The sequence below is a fragment of the Vanessa tameamea genome, chromosome 8 (genome assembly GCF_037043105.1).
Source record: "Vanessa tameamea isolate UH-Manoa-2023 chromosome 8, ilVanTame1 primary haplotype, whole genome shotgun sequence".
Taxonomy (NCBI): domain Eukaryota; kingdom Metazoa; phylum Arthropoda; class Insecta; order Lepidoptera; family Nymphalidae; genus Vanessa; species Vanessa tameamea.
This window is the reverse complement of record NC_087316.1, coordinates 9,239,475-9,259,118: the sequence shown is the minus strand read 5'-3', so window position 1 is coordinate 9,259,118 and position 19,644 is coordinate 9,239,475. Positions and strand designations below refer to the sequence as shown.

Sequence of the window (19,644 nt, the reverse complement as noted above, 5' to 3'; positions counted from 1 at the left end):
GATACTAGAGCTGGGAATGTCATGTTTTTAGTAGGCGGCTCTTCTGTGTTCGGTAAGCCGGGATTACCGTGCCCTGCCGTATACACTAGAAAGGGTGGGGGAAGGGCGAGGTTACTAACGCCCATTGAAGAGAGTCCCCCCGAACCCGTGCGAACAGATTTGATACATGCTGCCCTGGGCCTATGGCAGATGCCGCCACTTACTCCATATAAATCACACAAAAAAAGAGTAAAGAATTACATTAGTTTATTTTAGATGTACTTGGAACTCGTTTTTTTATTTTTGTTAGTTGATTTACTGTTCGAGTAACAATTAAAAAACAACTAACCAGTCAAGTTTGGCGCCCTAGACTCGAGCATACACAGCCTTTAGCGAAATGCGTCCCTAGCGGAGAATGTGTACTCGTGTGAAAAAAATACCGTACCCTATCAGATTCGTGTCAATGTCAAGGTGGCCATCACAGGGACTTTAGATGGTAAATTCTTACCTACATAATTCAGGTATCTTTCGAAGAATTTACTCGTCGCTAAAAAGGAGTTACCTATGTTTGATTATTATTTAACTTTCATGGATTATATAGACTTTTTTATGCAATAGGTAGGGGGAGGCGCAAATGGGCCACCAGATGATAAGTGGTCACCACCGCTCATAAACATCGACGCTGTAAGAAATAATAACCATTCCTTATATTACACCAATGCGCCACCAACCTTTGGAGCTAAGATGTTATGTCCCTTGTTCCTGTAATAACACTGGCTCACTCACTCTTCAAGCCGGAACACAACTAAGTATTGCTGTTTGATGATAGAATATCTGATGAATAGGTGGTATCTACCCAGACGGGATTGCCCAAAGCACTACCACCTTTCAAAATAAAATTTACCCCTTATATTTACACAATTAGTTTATTACTGTCATACTTAAAAAAAATACGAGGTGACCGGGGCTGGATCATCCATTAGGCAGTGTAAGCAACTGCCTTGGCGCGTTGGCTTGCCAGATGGCCGGGAAAACCGGGAATATTGGTTGTACGGAAATGTACGTTTCGACCTTCTAAGAATTGACCCAGAAATGATAACCCTGTATCTGACAGCCTTAGCCCCGCATGGACTAGGGGATCTGAGCCAAATATTTTTTTTTATATTAATCAAATAATGGAATACTAAAGTAATTCCTATACTAGAAAATATTTTACTAAATTATAAATAATATGGTATTGTGATAAAAAATATATATTTGAAAATAATAGAGTATCGAGATGAAGTACATTTTTTGAGGCTCCGACATGTTAATCTGGTCATGACTTATAGTAGAATATTCCTGGAACAGGTGGAGATATCTTCTGTTATTTCACTAAATAAATTACAAGGGTTTTTAACGTGAAATTCCAAAAGTAAGTATTAACTTACTTTTGGAAGGTAAAACTTTAGTTTACCATATTGGATAAGCTATTTAGCATGTAGTAAGTACATTAATAATATTTTATAAAAAAATCATATACATTGTGAAGGTTCACAAAATGTTATCTCTATTTGCTTGCAAATTCAAATGCCTGTAAAAAATACATAGCATATTATAATCAACGTTTGGACATAATGTGGCTATTTAGTGTGTCAACATTAGTTATGTTAGATAAGAGCTCGTAATAAATTGTATAGTTAGCATTCTACATTATACGAGAAGACAACGCCGCACTGGTTTTTATAAAATAACGTAAGTTTTACTATTAATTAAAATTTTAATTGAACTCATATATAGAGAATTACTTACCTTGTAATTTTTTTATTACCTATTTATTACATTACTTACTTACTTAAATATAAATTAAGAGTAAATATTAATAATCTCTTATAATTACTTTTTGGTTTTTAATGATATCCAGAGAATTGTATGAAATATTGAACATTGAATTTATTTATATGTAGGTATATATAGATTATTAAAAAACTGCAAGCCAATATTAAGGTATTATTTACACAAAATCCGTATAAAGTTTTATAATATGTAATAATTATATACAAGTAAAAGCGTAAGGGGTGATATAAATCTTTATAAATAAAAAAAAACTAGTACATAGGCTTTGCATTGAGAAAAAATCGCAATATATAAAAATATTACTTATTATTTACGAACCTATAAATATTTTCTATTTAATAAAAATGCTTTGTTTATGATTACTATATTTTATTTAACTTATCTGTTAGTAATAAATTTTGTGCTATCTATTCATGATACAAGCTCTAACTTTAATATTTGTTTTTGGTAATTTCATTTCGCGGCAAAAGCTTTAAAACTCAAATGACAATGTAAATTAATAATACATATTACATATATTGAGGACCTATATTCAAAAATATCATCTCAATCTTAAACTGTTGAGTAAAAAGATTTGCTATGTTTTTTTTTCCAGTTTAAATAAAGGTTGTACCTATATAAAACAAACAAACATTTTTGATATTTCATAAATATAAATATTTTAGGAGAATGAAAATTTTTTTGCTGTTTTCGTTACTAACAATAAATTTAACGAGTGCTGAAATAGTTGTGCGGAATAATGTAGTAGAAAATGATTTGGGCAAACCAACTGAAAGAGAAAAGAGATATGAACCAACATGGAAAGATCTGGACACGCGACCTTTGCCGGAATGGTATGATACGGCGAAAATTGGAATTTTCTTGCATTGGGGAGTATTTTCAGTACCAAGCTTCGGATCAGAATGGTTCTGGAGCAACTGGAAATGTATGTGATATATTGTAATGTAAGTTTAATGATGAATTCATGGATTTATTTATTTTAAATAACAATATATTATATTCTAGCGGGCGACAATAAAACAGTTGAATTTATGAGCAAAAATTACCCACCTGGATTTACTTATCAAGAATTTGCTCCAATGTTTACAGCAGAGTTTTTTAACCCTGATGACTGGGCATCTTTGTTCCGGAAAGCTGGAGCTAAGTTAGTGATTCTATAATAATTATACACTTTTTAGTTTATAATTATATTTAAATCAATTGAAAAAATATCATACACTTCTATGATAACTCTTATTTTTAGATATGTTGTGCTAACAAGTAAACACCATGAAGGATTTACTTTGTTCCCATCTCAACGATCCTTTAGTTGGAATGCCATGGAAGTTGGTCCAAAGCGTGATTTAGTTGGAGAGCTGGCTCAGGCGGTGCGCAATAGGGATATGAAATTTGGTGTTTATCACTCACTGTATGAATGGTACAATCCCATATACTTAGAAGACAAGAAAAATTTTTATTTAACAAAAGAGTATCCAATGACAAAGTTGTGGCCTGATTTGAAACAGATTGTTAATAATTACAAACCCTCTGTGATATGGTCCGATGGGGACTGGGAGGCTTTCGATGGATACTGGAATTCAACAGATTTGCTTGCTTGGCTCTACAATGATAGTCCAGTTAAAGATGAAGTTGTTGTCAATGATAGATGGGGTATAGGGATACCTTGCCACCATGGAGACTTTTATAATTGTGCTGATAGATATAATCCTGGTAAGTTAAAAATGATAACAAAACTCTAAAAGCTATGTTTATATCAAACATTAATTGTCATTTTTAAAACTAGGTAAACTACAAAATCATAAATGGGAGAATGCCTTCACAATCGATTCAAGATCATGGGGTTATAGACGAAACATGGCCTTAAATGAAATACTTTCAATCAATCAGTTGCTAAAAGAAGTTGTATCAACAGTAAGTTGCGGAGGTATGTACTTTGTTGATAAGACCTTATTGTAGGTAATTTTTAATTAAATCTACTATAAAATATATAATAAAATTAAATCATTTATTCATGGCATGGAATTTGAAATAAAACTTACTAATCACTTTGAAATATAATAAATTAATTTATAAAACAATATGTTTCTTTTGTAAATATATTTTTAAAGATAGAAATATTAAAATAACAAATTGGTCATTGACCTAATATTATTTAATTTTACTGCTCAATTATAGATAACACATTATCAAACAATGTGAATTGTTGTATCATAGCAAAAATGTATTTAAATAATAACCAAACATTATTACAGTCAAGTTATAAAGTTTTGTAATTATTTGAAATATTAATTAACAGTAAAATTTAGTATATATAAAAAATACAATAAATAATAATATGTATTATATAAAATGAGCACATTAAAATAAGTATACATGTTTTTAGGTAATGCTCTTATTAATATTGGACCAACTAAAGAAGGCACAATTGCACCAATATTTCAAGAAAGATTACTAGCACTGGGTGAATGGCTTGCAATTAATGGAGAGGCCATTTATGGTACTTCACCTTGGAAACATCAAAATGATACTTACAATGTCAATGTGTGGTATACCTGTACTAAAACCCAATACCATGCTCACCGGCCATCTTCTGTTCCACAACAGTCCGATACCATAACAGCCATATATGCTATATTCCTACACTGGCCTAAAAATAATGTGCTTAATGTTAGTGACTTAGCTCCTTATCTACACTCTGGCACATATAAAATAAAGATGCTTGGCAATCAAGGATTTTTGAATGTAAGTAATTTGGGTCAATTGCTTTTATTATTTATAAATTCTATTTGAAGTATTTGTTTATTTTATTATTTACATTGAAAGATAACTAATTGTCATTTGTGTAAAGGACATCAATTAAAATATTATAGGTACCACCCACTCTACAGATACTCTATAATTGTACATCAAAATACTTAGTATTGTTGTGTTCTGGTTTGAAGGGGGTGAATGAACTAGTGTATCTGCAGGCACAAGGGACATAACATCTTAGCACCCAAGATTGGTGGTACATTGATAAATTAAATGATTAATATTTGTCAGTGCCAATGTCTGGGTGGTGGTGACCACTTACCATAAGGTGGCCTATTAGCCCGTCCAGCTACCTATTATACATAAATTAAAAGCAGTATTGTATTTAATTAAATTATAAATTGTCATTTTAACCATTTTTTTTTTTCAGTGGAAAATAAGTAGTGGCATGTTATTCATAATGTTACCTGATAAAGCAATGGTAAGATCGAGAAATGCTTGGGCTTTAAAGTTTAGTCAATAATTAAATGTGCTGTGAAATAAACATATTTTCATTTGTGAAATAAAAAACACATCATTTTGAATAAAATGTGTTTTATTAAAGAAGGTACATATTATGTGTACAATTACAGAAAAATAATAACAGTTGTGCAGTTGGATTATAATACATAGGGAAATAAAGAAAAGATATATTTACATCAAAATAATTGCTTTGATTTCGATTAATTTGCCTTATCTTGATACAGTAACAAGACTTTATTAATTGTTTTGATGGTATGTGTGACATTGATTTAAATTACTCATATCATGTAGTCGATACTTAATAAAAAAAAAAAAATATTATTTTTTTATGGTTTTTCCAATGATTTTATTACATTACTAATAAATATTGTAAATAGCAGTGATTGTCTCTCTTACTGGCATCATTTAAACACAGAGAGATGTACTTACAGTTTTTATTAGTAAGGCGTTTACTTTAACTATATATTTTTTTTTCTTTGCAGTTAACATATTATAATTTAAGTTGTAATAATATGCACAAAAACTTATAACCTATAAATTACAGATAAAACAATACAAAATTGACTTCAAACAATCATATTGTTTTGTATCGATTGAATATAAAACATTTTTTGCATAAACATATAACTATTAGGTACTTTCTTAGTAGTTTTAGGATGTTTTTAAATTATACTTCTTTGGGTGCGACTTGTTTCACATTTCGCGGCGGAAATGAAACATATCTAATAGTTTTAATTCTTTTACGTGGAGATACCGAGTGAAATATTAGAATATTTATTATTTATAGAGCGTCCATCGCACGCGCTATGAACAATAAAAAAATAACTTAACACATTCGGTTTATATTTCTAAAAAATTAGAATTGCGAATCCACTTTTATATCGCGTTTATATTTAATGGACCCGTATTTTATTTATTGATTGGCAAAGCATAATGCGATGGATTTTATAAAGCTAAAAGCGACGCGTATTGTCTCGTGAAAGATTATATTTAAGTAACAATTTTCCACTAATTATAAGATTATATTTATTCTTTATTTGATTCGTTTCGATTGTTATAATGTGGAAGCCATTAAATTTCGTCCAATAATCAAGTATATAGTAGCATTGTCTAACAAGTATATCTAAATTATATGGTTTTATAAAACTCCAAGCCTATAAAAATATATAAAGCATACATTATACTGTGACTATAGTATGCTATAGCAATTTTATTTTACTATTTTTTATATGATTTAGTTTTGAGAAAAGCCTAATTTATTGAGAAGCACCATTTATTACGTACATGAAGCATTATTAGTAATGCGTAAATTCCTATGAAAGTACGATTCTTTCCTATTGTTAACATTTTCAAAAGTTGTTTGTACTCATTTGCGTAATGTTTTCGATTTCGTCTTAGTGTTATTATTATTTTACACAATATTTATGTAATTATTGCAAATTAGAACTAAGAAATAATTCATTTGGTTAATGTTTTTATTTTTTTTTTACTTAAATTAACTTATATTAATATGGCTATGCTTAACTTTATATAGGTAATGTGGATTTCTAAATTTTTGTTAGTCTTCTCTCATAAAAAATAAAACAAATTATATGAATTTATTATTAATAATAATAATAATAATTGATATTTTGGAATGTTTTATTTGGAAGTTTATACTAATTATTTCTAAAGTGCTTTATATACTAAACTTAATGCAAATTAACTTATAAATAATTATACACAACATAATTATACATGTATTTTAACAAATTATTTTATTACAATTTTTAACTTTAATTTTTTAAAGTAACATGCTGTAGTTTATAACAATGACATAATTTTCGGCAAAGCTAAAAAATCAAATAAGAATAGAAAATTTATTGAAAACTATAAACAAAACAATTAAAGACTTGATAATATTTTTAATTTAATAATTGAAAGCTCAAGGGTTGTGCAAATAACTTTTTAAATTCATTCTGAGTTTTTTTTTTATGTCATATGTATAGAAAAAAATAATTTTTTGTCTAAGCTCTATTTTTTTAGATTATAAGTTTATGTTATAAATAGTATGTCCTGGGGTATTGGAGACACGAGGATTTTGTATACTTTCAACATGTTTCTTGATTTTTGATTTAAAAACACTGATTAGCCATCTATTTGAATGTTCTAATTTAGGACAACTTTTTATTACAGGATTTTTATATATACTATACAATTACAAAAGCTTAGCTCTTACCTTTAAATTTCGTATCAATCAAGCGTAGCTATGAACTATGAGACTGAATGCAACCTATCTCGTTGCCTAAGTGCTTCCAAAAAGGGCATTAGAGGTACTTGCTTATTGAAGAACTCCTCTAGTGATGCCTCAGCTAACATTGTAGCTAGAAATTGTTCTAGTGTTATGGACCATGTGTCTTCATCGGAAGGATCACTTTCCTTTGAAGGTGATGGCTGGATGGGTCTCCTGTCTTCGGTGATCTCAGGATTATTACCATTGGGATCAACCTATAAAATAATATTATTTAACAATCAATAATATTGTAATAATTTTTTTAATATTTCAATTAATTTGATAGGACAACATACTGATGACTAAATGAAATTTATATAAAATATAGTTGCATTCGTTATATAATGTAAATTATAAAATATTGACCTCAATGGTAGGTTGCGCAGCGGCGGCCAGGAAAAGGCTGTCTTGGGACACTTCTCGGTCCAAGGCAGGTCGATGGCCGTTAAGTTCTCCCAGTTGTAGGAGTAATGTACCTATAAACAAAATTCAAATACCCATCTAAATATAAATAAGTAAGTAGAAACAAATAAAAAAGTAATAATTAGTTAAAAATCAATCAAGGTTGTAGGCCCGATCATTCGAGGTCTGAAGGGCCAGAGATGCCTTTAAGCAGTAGGAAGTAGTCCAAAGTCAGGAAGTTGGCAGGTTATATTTCAGGTGTGTGTATACGTGTGCGTTCTCTCACCGGCCCTGGCGACGGCCTCGTACAGGGGCGTGGAGTGATGCGTGAGGTCGTGCAGCGCGGCCAGCAGGCGCAGGAAGTGCGCGCGCGGCAGCGGCGGCGGCGAGCGCGCGGGCGGCGGCGTGCTGGGCGTGCCCGCGCCCGGCGACGGCAGCCCCGCCAGCGCGCACGCGCGCACCCACTCCGCGCTCGACGCGCTTTCTGACGCCCGACAAGATTAGATAGGGGGGAGGGGAAGATTCCGGGAGATCATAACGTAGGAGCGTACGACTAAACGATTTCGGTAATAAATAAATTAACAAACTCACCGCTTTGACCGTAAGCACTGTCGATAGATTTATCCATCGGGTTCCCCTCGCCGCACACTTCGCTTATGGACCGCTGCAACGCCGGCTCCGGTGTGGATGGATTCTCTACACTGTATCAAGAGACACGGCGAGGGACTCCATTAATGAGCATAGATATAGATACAACCGTCGCGTCGACTGGACCGCACCTGTCGAAGAAGGACAAGGCGTCGGCGGCCAGCTCCTCGCCCGTGTCGGTGTAGCGCGCGGCGCGCAGGTCGAGCGCCGACAGCAGCGGCGGCGCGTGCGCGCAGTACAGCGTGCGCAGGCGGCGCTGCGCGTCGGCGCGCGCGCTCACGCCGAGCGCCACGCTCAGCCCGCGCGCGCTCACCAGCCCGTCCTCGTCGTGGTCCATCAGCTGCGGGCGAGCTCCACACTTCAGACCCCGCTCACCTCTACTTGCCATCGCGTGGCTCGTTTGATCGTTAGCGTTGTAAAATCATTTATAATATTTTAATCGGATCGAAAATGTTAAATCGAGATGTTAAACGTGGTCGGTATTTTGATGAGTAACCTTGAACATCCTAGCGGTTATAGCCTCTGCGTAGTCTCCCTTGGCCCAGGGCGACAGGGCCGTGAACAGCGTCTTGAACTGGCCGTAGTCGAGCCTGTAGGCCTCGTACGGAGCCTCGAGCCGCTCGCACGGGACGCGCTTGGCCCAAAACAGCTCTTCGCGGATTACGCTTAGGAGTTCCTGAAAGGATTGTCGTTACGTATGACTTATATGGCATCGCATAACTTTATAAAAACACAAGCTATTCTGCTTTGTTTCTCTGTTTACATTATTTAGTGTTTTTTTTACGTACCTATGTTCAAAATTCTAAATAACTAACAGACGCCGAGAATTACGTTTGCATTTACTATTAGTCTGACGAATATGGAAGAGAAACCCGATGGAGATTGTTAGTATTTTATTCGATACTTTTTGAGCTAGTGTTGACAGAACATTTGTGGTATATAGTGCTTATTAGTTTTTCCTTTTACAATATCAATGAAAAATGGCAACCACTTACCATCAGATGACCCATCTTTCAGACTTTTCTAAATTCCAATCCATTAACAAATGTCTATAGCTTGACATTATCACGTAGTTTTTTTGTATAGTTACCTGAAGCTCGTCGGGCTCCAATAAGCGATCTTGCTGTAGAGCTCGTAGGGTGTTCCGCTCCAGGCTGTCCTCCAGCTGCCGCACGACCCGCAGGCGGTGTCTTAGTCGCAGGTGCTCGATGGTCTCTCCGCTGACGCTGGCGCCGTATGAGCGGTACGACTGGTACACGAGTTCTTGAATTTTTATAGTCTGGAAGTTGTGTTATGCTTATATTATAACAGCAGCTATGGTACCTATATGATGCTTGGCGTGTACAAACTACTAGTTCTTCAGATAGCTGCAAAAAGTCAAACCGACTTCATGGTCCTTAAGCTATCTTAAAGTAAAAATATATTTTTGTATGGTTAAATATATAATAATGCTTGGTCGGCAATAATTGGCACTGCCATGTCAATGAAATCAGGGAAGACTATTATTACGCAGGACATATAATATTGCACAAGTTTGTGCACAGACACAGGTGCACTCCCCTCACTGATATTCACAATCTAATGGGTCGGCAAATCAGACGAGAAAAGAATTCAGGCGCAAGTCCAATATTTCTTTATGAGTTTTCCGAAAAATTTAAAGACGGGTAAATTCGATAACTTTTCTCGGTCTAACCTTTGGTTTGAACCGAGGACCTCGAGATGCGACCTTATATCTAGCCGCTAGATCAATGAAACAGTTGACTATGTATACATAGTCAACTGTTCAACAACATCAATTAAATATATTTAAAAAAACCAAGTTCAAATGACTTAAACAATAAGGTGAAATCTTTCTAACCTTCTGTGCAGTTCGAGGTTCGGTGGACAAGGCCATTGCCTCCTCGTTGTAAATGCCTTCAAGATAGTCACTTAAGATCTGCATCGCTTGCCCGTCCTCTGTACACTTCAGTAGTTTCTCTCGGTTTATATCCAGAATCGTGAGGGTCACCTTAAAACAATACATTTCATCAACCCAACCAGCCTTAGGCGACACGTCATTCACGTAACAGTTTAATATCGTACTAATATTATAAAAACGACAGTAAATGGTTCTACAACTTATGAAATTGTATATCGTTCAAGCCATTAGGACGACAATTAGTATATATTTGAGCACGGTGAAAACTTAATCAAAATCAAAACATTTTTATTCAAGTAGGCTCATAAAAGCACTTTTGAACCGTAATCTTACAGTAAATGTAAAGCTGCCACTGTTTCGGAAAGTACATAGATTCTACCGAGAATAACAGACAAGAGACTCACTAGTTACTCAGCTAATAAAAGTATATTTCATTAAATAATTTTTTCAATGTGTTTTTCTTACCTGGAATATGACTTTAGCGCCGTCATAAAAGAAACAGTCCATCACATTGACCGCACACTCGTAAGGCATCACGCTGATGAAGAGAGTCAGGAACCACGACAGGGATATCATTTTCATCACCCCCAGTTCGTCTAATTTAGCGTGAAGTTCAGGGAGGTGAGCCTTTGTAAGTTCTTCTAAAACGCCTTGATCGACCTTTGTAAAAAATATTTAACATGATAAAACATGAAGTCTCTTACATACATAATCTTATATATTAATAGTGTAAGCCGATTTTTGTCAGTGATTGTGGGACGATAGCTGCACATAAAAAAATTGTGCACGGTTGTGGTCTCATTTTGAAGAGCTTCAGCCGTAGATGTGCAGAAAATTAAAGAGAATTCTTGACTGCAATTTATTAAATTGTTACAAAAATTGTTATAAAAATTGTTACCAAATAATAAATTTTAGATTATTGAATTAATGGTAGATTTTTGACAATCAATAAGCAAGTGTAAACACTTCTATATTGAATAAAGATTTTTGATTTGATTTTTAGAGACCGGTAAAAAGTAACTGGCCGGTTAGAGAGCACGACGGCTGTATAAGAACAAAAAAAATAATTGAAAAGTTGTTTTCGACATCCTCCAACTCTAACTGAACTAATGTAGTATACATTTGACAAAAAAAAAAAAATTTAAATAATTTTTCATAATGTTAACGACAAATATATATGAGTGACTTGCAGTTTATAATGAAATAACATCAAAATAAAACCTGCCCTAGGTTTCGAAATTTATAAAAAATCTTTTGTATAAACTTTTAAATCGTTATTACACAAGAATAAATTAAATATCAATCCTACAGAGGAGACCCGAAGAGAAAGTTTTCTTTTTTCTAATTCTACAATTTTTGATTCATGAAACATTATGTATATAAATAGCAAGGCTCCCCCGTAAGTAGCCCCGTAAGTATATCTTCTTTACTGAAAACATCCCAAAGGGGGACTCCCTTAAAGTTAGTGCTTAAGCTTAAGCTTACTGATTAAGTTTACCAGTACTTTTGTAATCGATTCCGAAACGTGACGATATGTACTAATCTACCACTGGAATTAAATAAATAATTATATCACATTACACTATCTCACCAGCGCCCCTACGACCCTAGTATTGTAGTAGTCCGGCAGCAAGGTCTCGCAGATGGTGGCCAGCAGCCAGAAGGCCTGCTCCTCTGGACAGTAGATGAGCAGCACGGAGGCCACGATGTTCATCGCCTGGCAGTACCCGATGGTGGGATTCTTCAGCGCGTATGCGCAGAGCACGCGGCGCAATGCTGATATACCTGAGCAGTTCAATTTTACATTCCTCAATTATTTTATATTGTTTTATTCACATTTTAAAGCACGTGTGATTCTTGTTTTTATCACAAAAATGCAATTAAATTTAGTATACAGTATACCGGAAACCAATCCTACTAATTGATAATTTATGTGTTATAAGAACAGCTATTACCAAGAAAAATAATAAAAGATTACGTTTCGATTGCGAAAAAGTAACAAATCGTTGGTTTTAAAATTATATACGTAAAGGTCAAAGTAAATTTAAATACAACATCTAATTTGTGTTTGCACTATTGCGAAGGTATAAAACCCTAAAAAACTCGATACGAAACGTACCAACATCGTTCTGGAAAGCGGGATGCTCGGGCAGGGAGCGATGCAAGTCCCTCTCTATTTCGTCATTCGCTTGATTTTTCGATGACAAGGCCTCGTTCACCAATCTTTCGTAAAGACCTTTGTTCTGAGCTTTTTGTAAGATAGACCCTGAGAACACACTCCACAGTTCGCCACGAAGAGATTCCGGGATACCGTTAACGACCAGCTCGCTTCCTTCGGTGGTCCGATACATGCTGACGCCGCGGCCGACTTCAGCCATATGATCCTCCCACTGCTTTTCCTGCAATGGAGTCATTTATCAGATCTTCCTTCTTAATTCCTATTAACCGACTTCAAAAAAAGGAAGTTCTCAATTCAATTGTATTTTTATATTTGTTTCCTCAGAACTTCGGATTTGGAAAATCCTTTTTTTGATTGAGATGTTATACTTTTATCATATGTTTAAATTTTAATAAAAACACCCGTAAAAGGTAAAAAATATAGGATGGACTATTTCATTTATAACATGTTTTCGAAGTCGATTTGAAGAATTGTTTTTTCTTCAGATTGTATACATATTATGTTGGTTTACTTAGTAAGTTATTTAAAAGGCGTAATATAAACTTAATTTTGAAGTCCATTACTACATATACCAGAGAAGAATTGATGAGTATAGGACTAAATTAAAAGAAAAATTGTACTGTGATATCGATATCACAATATAACACATTTTGTGTTCGTATTAAAATTAATTATTATTTATGGGTACATGTAGAAGAACTGATTTGAAGAAATTGATTGTTCAGTCTAAAACAGATTCGACAAGATATAACTCAGACTTGAGAAGATTGAAAAATCTGTGAGCGATAATGGTTATTTTTATTTAAAACACAACAATTTTATAAACTTAGTAACATAGTATTTGTCTTAAACTCAATATAAGTGTGTAGTTTACTACAGAACGGCGGCTGGTTTCGTTCGATTTCAAATATGGCAGTAAGAATATAGCTGGGTTAGGCAATTGATATTTATAACTTATAATTCTTTACTTTAAATCCAATACAAACTCGTATTTGCCCCTGAATATGTACATAATCCATATAGTGTATTCAAACATAGAATAAAAAAGATTTAATAATGAAATTCTGAGAAAATAAACTAATAAATACTAAATACTTATAAAAACATCCTTTACCTACATAAAAAAGCAAAGTTTACCTTCTTCTGCTGTATCTGCTTGATCGTCGAGGTCTGGTGAGTGCGGAACAGTATCATGAGAGGAGGTTGAGGCGTCCAGTTTTCTTCTTCGCGCGCGTTCTGCTTCTCCCTGTACACATCACTGTTATTCACGAAAACATTTAGAATTTGTTTTTAAGGGTATTATTTAAATTTAAACGTCCAAGATTGTTAGTAGCGTCCTCGATGAACATTGCGGATTAGATGATGACATGATGCCCGGATGCAAAAACCTGAACTAGACGCAATACATTAGAATCGTTTATTAGAAAATCAAAACATTCAATGAACTATGAAATGAAACTAAAACGGTTAACGATGAACTGGTAAGATGACAATTTTTATGGGATTAAAAACCAACAGCAACTAGCAAGAATATTTTATAAAAAAAAAAGAGACGTGCTTAAGCATACGATTCAATCTTAAGTTTTTAGTATCTTCAAACATGCACAGATTCCACAAATCCTCTACTAAATATAAATTGCCAAAAAATATTCGTCATTTCAAAGTTAAAACGCAAGGTTACGACAATGAGGCATCATTTATTATTTGCTTTGTTATTATGTTACCATAATGAATTTGACCGTTTGGTATGTTCGGAGTTTCAAGGTCGCGGTTTATATTCGTAGAGGAAAATATTTGTTTCAATTTATGTTTTTTCAAACCCAATCAATAAATCAATTTTAAGCAAATATATATATATAAAAAAAAAACTGTTAGTATTAACAAAACAATTATAGTAACATGCACAAATGAAAATCCACTCACTTTGGCAATTTAGCGAGCAGCTCCGACATCTTGTGAACGAGGAAGTCCCTGTCGGATATGTTCCCGAAGAGGAAGCTGGTGTGATGGGCGGTTGTGATGAGGATGTTGCCTGAATCTCCCGAACTCCCCGTGCCGCCTGAATCTGCACGTTCCACTTGGTGGACGTTACGGAGTGGTATAGTTACGCGGACAAGATGACGTACCTGTATAATATACTTTATTATTAATGACTGTATCTTTGGTCTAGTGGCTAGTTTACAAGACCGTGGTCCCTGGTGTAATCTCTGGGTCAAGCCAAAAAAAACTGTTATTTGGTTCTTTCGAGAAACTTTCTCAAAACATTCAATCTGGAAATTGAGAGAGTTTACACTCCTGTTCCTCGGAAGCCACCTAAACCCTGCGCCTGAACTCTTTCCGGTTATGTTTCTCGTCTTATCAGATTAAAGTGCTAATGTGATATAATTATCTGTTTGGCGCAGTTTTTAAAAATGGGTTCCGTAACCGAAATTAGTTAGAACTTTATCATACTAGTGCGAAGGTAGAAGAGTTTATGAGTAATTAGATGGTAAGTGGTGATAAATGGTAAAATAATCAACGATCAGTAAAACTAATCTGTTTCAAAAACATTGTTTAAAGCACTTTTATTTTTGGATTCCATTTTATCAGTAGTAACACAAGTTTTTTTAAACTGTTTGTTAATAATTAAATCGATATCACATGACACTAATCGTTAATTAAATTATGAGAAAATTTTATTTATTATGCTAATGGTTCGTTTAGTAAGTTTTATAGGCAATAAAAGAAAATTCTGCTATAAAATCATTTCATATCGATATAAAAGCAAATATAGTACAAAATTTAAAAAAATGCTTTAGAAACTCTGATGAGTTTTAAAATGTTACCTAAAATTATTTAATAAATTTTCTTTTTAATTTGAAAATAGCTTGGTTGAATAGACCACCCGATGGTGACTGGTCTCCACGATCGCTAATCGACAGTGGCACTGTAAGAAATATTAAGCATGCATCGCTAATCGTCGACACTTTTGGGAATTAAAATTTTTATCCTGTGCCTGTAGTTACATTAGCTCAGTTCTCCATCGAACCGGAACAAAAGAATACCAATTATTAATGTTTCGCGGTCGAAAATATGGCGAGTGGGTGGATGGTACCTAACTGAACGGACTGGCAAAATACCCAAACGCTATTCAAGTACTATAAACGATAAGTTCAATTTAATGAAACGTAGATATCAATTTGTCGTTGTTATAATTCATATTTATAATTCATACGTAGAATGTGTCATGTCACGTTTTCGCACTAGACTAGGATAGAATAGAATATGTCTGTTTTGTTTTATGACTCATTGAAACATAATCGATAATTAATTCACGTTGTTTTCATAAATGTAAAATGTAAAGCAACTAACTTTATGTTTCAAATGGTGCATTTGCACAAGATTTTATTATGTCAATCTTATTGGGCTGCCACAAGCCCGTTATTAAATGCTTTAAAACCTTAAGTCACACTATAAAAAAAAACGAGACTATAAAATGAGAGGTGACGTGGTACTTACGGCATTTTCTATATATTATGTATTAAAAAACAGACACAATTAAATAAATGAAATTGTTATTAAAACAATAACAAAAAATAATTTTAAATAAAACCGAATACAGAGAGGAAAACATGGCCCGGAGGGCTTATCATTGCATGTTAAAAAAAAGTTCCTTCATCGCGTTTGTCTGTCAGCCTGAACACGATAAACTCAAAAACAACAGACCGGATATTCATACCGTTTTTACCAATATCGATTCACGGGGACGGTTTAAACGTAAATATGTTGATGATTATCGAAGATGTCGGAAAAATTATGCCGAATGGAAGCTTAACCGGCGTGTAAACACCAAAAGATATATTTGTTTTTTGAGGTTTTTATAGATAAAATGGTACGGAACCCTTCATGCACGAGTCCGACTGGCACTTGGCCAGTTTTTATTCTTCCCGTGACAAGATGGTACGATGTCCAGTAAAGTTTATAAGTAAGACCGTTAATGATTAAGGAATTATACTCACTCGGCTGTCGAAACAAATGAAATTCTGTGACAAATACAATCTTCCCCAGTTATGTCGTTTATTATACGGCGTCCACAGCGTACATTCCTCAGTTCCATCCAACTTTTCCGTGTGAGGCAAACGAAAACGTAACGTGTATAAATTCGACTGTTTCCTTGCGTCTAAATCGCGTTTAAGAAAAGACGGCTTTTTGGGTACATTTTTACTCAACTTAGTTAGCAAATCTTTGTCAATGTTAAACGAACCAGACTTATCATCAATTAACCTGGAACAAGGTTAACATGGTTATTATGAGATATTATATTTTGCCACGAATCATTTCAAATGCAGACCATTATTTTCTAGTCGCATCTTCACCCACGTGATGGAGGAGGAATGAGGAAGGTGCAGGATTAGGTTAGCTTAAAATTAGCTTAGCTTAATTTCGAGTCGACCCACTAAATCATTTGGATTTTCTGGCAAGTAGTTCTCAAAACCAGCCCGCAGTCTTGTCAGATAGCTGTACGACATTAGTGATGTTCACTTATTTTTCTGTGATATGAATCCTCATCTTCACCCTACCCACGTTACTTTAAGCCTCAGAAATAAGTATATATTATAAAATAAATTATATTTATATATACTCACTGTTTCATTGCAATATTTGCCAATTGCTGCATAAGTGCAAATGTTTCGTTCTTCTTTAAAAACATAGTAAAATAATGTTCACCATCCCTCGTTACCATTTTAATTGAATCGGGGAATAGTAAGCTGTTTGTTTTAGCGAGCTCAGTGACATCCGCCCAACGTATCTTCAGTGCAGTCTTGCGACCAAATATGTACGAATAGAAGCACATGTAGTGAACGGAAAGATACATCCAACCTTGACGAGGCATTTTACCCTTCCAATAACTGTAAATAATGTTTTATTAAACATATCAACATGAAACTGAACGAAACAAAATAAAATTGTTTGCAAATATATTGTATGTGATGGTAAACATGACACTGTGCTATAATTGTAAAGCTACTCAATAAATAACTTCCCACAGTTGATCGATAAGCTCAAAGTACCCTTAAATGCAGCTTTGGATACTACGATAACATAATACAGCCAAAACTACAGGAATTATTGTAAAATCATTGTAGTAGTTTCTTAAAATTCTTAACTGCTTTATAACATTACATAAGTATCGACCAGTGTTGGCCATGCATTTCTCGATATTTAAAAAATATATATTACTTCATAAATATTTCTGTTTCATTTTAATAAAATTAATATATTAATTGATTTATTTAAATATATTGTAATTTACCTGCAAGAATAATAACAGACCAATTTTTCATCCTTTGGCATTGCGAATCGTTGATGAAATTCATAGACAACATTTTTATATGTGATGGTATCTTCATCTAAAAATTAAATTTGATTAAATTTTTTACTGAGATAATTATCTTAAAAAATATTAGTAATAGTATTATTACTATAGTTATATAGTTGGACCAGCAAATGGACTACCCGATGGTGTTCAATACTCATAGACATTGATACTGAAATAAATATTAATCATAATTCACATAACCAATGCCCCATCAACCTCGGGAACTAAGATGTTATGTCCCATATGCCTGTAATAACACTGGCTCACTCACCCTTCGAACTGGAATAAAACAATAATAAGTGTAGCTATTTGGCAGTAGAATATAAGATACGTAGGTGACATTTACCCAGTTGGGCTTGCACAAAGCCATACTACCAATTACAAATATTTTTCAGTGAACTTCACTTAATCTGATTAAATAATTGTAATTTTTTCTTAGTGAAACATTTATAATTGATAATTACCTCGTACCTTATTATTACTTTATATTTAATTTGCTCATTGGTCTAATAATAAGCTTTCTTTACAGTGAAAATGTAAATACATTTCTTGAGTAAAACTTAAACCAATTGTGATTGTTAAATTAATTTTAATTAAATAAATATTCATTGTTTTTCCTACCTTCAGTAAAATTTTCTTGCTCCGTAGCAATAATAGAGTTGATTTTGCAACAGACAAATTTTGTTATTTCTTCTTCAGAATCGAATGAATGCAAAGTTGCGCTTACATTATCAAATAGCCACTGCCAATCTTGTCTTATCTCTTGCTCGGTTAATGCTGTTGCGATGACTGTAAAAATGTAATATATTAAAGAAAATCAATTTCTTTTTTTTTTATTTAAAATATGTATGATATTGTTTTAATACTTAGAAAATCTGTGATATCTGTTTATTTAATGTACAACTGTCAACAATATTTTGTTCACATACGCTAACAAATATTCTACATATTTGTAGAACACTGATAGATATGTAAATCTATATACATATATTCCAGCACTATAAGATTTTAATGGGTTAGTGTAAATTAAAAAAAAAATAACACTTTGTTATTTTTGAGAACTATCACACTCAATACTTTAATTATACATTTTAAAAAAAAATAAGATCAATATAATAAAGCACAGTTTTATAATTAGTGCACTATTTATGTATATACGATTTATAATTCAACATATTATGTAAGGAACGCAAAGATTAATTGAATAGTCGTAGTATGTAACATATGATTGGTAAAGTCTCAGTATTATAATTTAACAGTATAAGTAATATAGAGTACATACCATAGTAGATTTCAGAATTAGGCGTTTGATGTAATATTCTGAAAGGAGCTGGCTTCGTATCGCGTACACTATCTAATGTACCCACTAGAAGCGACGAAAGTCCTTTCGATTTTCCATGTCCTTTTCTTCTTTGCAGAACGAAATACAGTGTAGTTTCATCATTATCCCTATGAAAAATTTAATGTAATTAACCAATATCAAAGCTATCAAAATAAAAAAAAACACAGAATCATTTATCGTCATTAACGATAAGTAAGAAATAAATAAAACAAATAATTACCACAAAGGGGTCTTCAAAAATATTTCTTGAGGTTTTACCCACATTTTTAATACTTTTAAATATATAATGACCTAGCATAGCTAAACATGCTATGGATATTCAATTATTTGTTTCCTTTTGATATATTTATAAATTAAATAAACACCAATACACTAGAAAACTCGAAGGACTGCCAAAAAGCAATAATGATAAGTTTCGTTTGACAGTTCGTTTTAG

General features: G+C 33.4%; 2 protein-coding genes across 2 annotated transcripts; one reads left to right on the top strand and one right to left on the bottom strand.

The window, feature by feature from the left end:
• The first annotated feature begins 1,593 nt into the window (after window positions 1-1,593).
• Fuca (alpha-L-fucosidase) lies at window positions 1,594-5,154 on the top strand. The gene is made up of 7 exons (XM_026639086.2): window positions 1,594-1,713; window positions 2,481-2,740; window positions 2,821-2,959; window positions 3,059-3,525; window positions 3,599-3,739; window positions 4,199-4,557; window positions 4,997-5,154. The coding sequence occupies exons 2-7, from the start codon at window positions 2,485-2,487 to the stop codon at window positions 5,087-5,089; spliced, it is 1,455 nt and encodes a 484-aa protein (XP_026494871.2). The 5' UTR covers window positions 1,594-1,713; window positions 2,481-2,484; the 3' UTR covers window positions 5,090-5,154.
• On the bottom strand, window positions 5,144-19,644 carry LOC113399835 (TBC1 domain family member 9). Its single transcript, XM_064215504.1, has 19 exons — window positions 19,429-19,644; window positions 19,149-19,315; window positions 18,488-18,655; window positions 17,801-17,897; window positions 17,133-17,396; window positions 16,506-16,770; window positions 14,431-14,633; window positions 13,645-13,765; window positions 12,448-12,727; window positions 11,920-12,113; window positions 10,794-10,988; window positions 10,269-10,418; window positions 9,501-9,689; window positions 8,907-9,086; window positions 8,542-8,750; window positions 8,354-8,463; window positions 8,049-8,246; window positions 7,727-7,836; window positions 5,144-7,575 (listed from the first exon to the last, which is right to left on the bottom strand). Exons 1-19 carry the CDS (start codon window positions 19,470-19,472, stop codon window positions 7,342-7,344), a joined length of 3,378 nt encoding a protein of 1,125 aa, XP_064071574.1. The 5' UTR covers window positions 19,473-19,644; the 3' UTR covers window positions 5,144-7,341.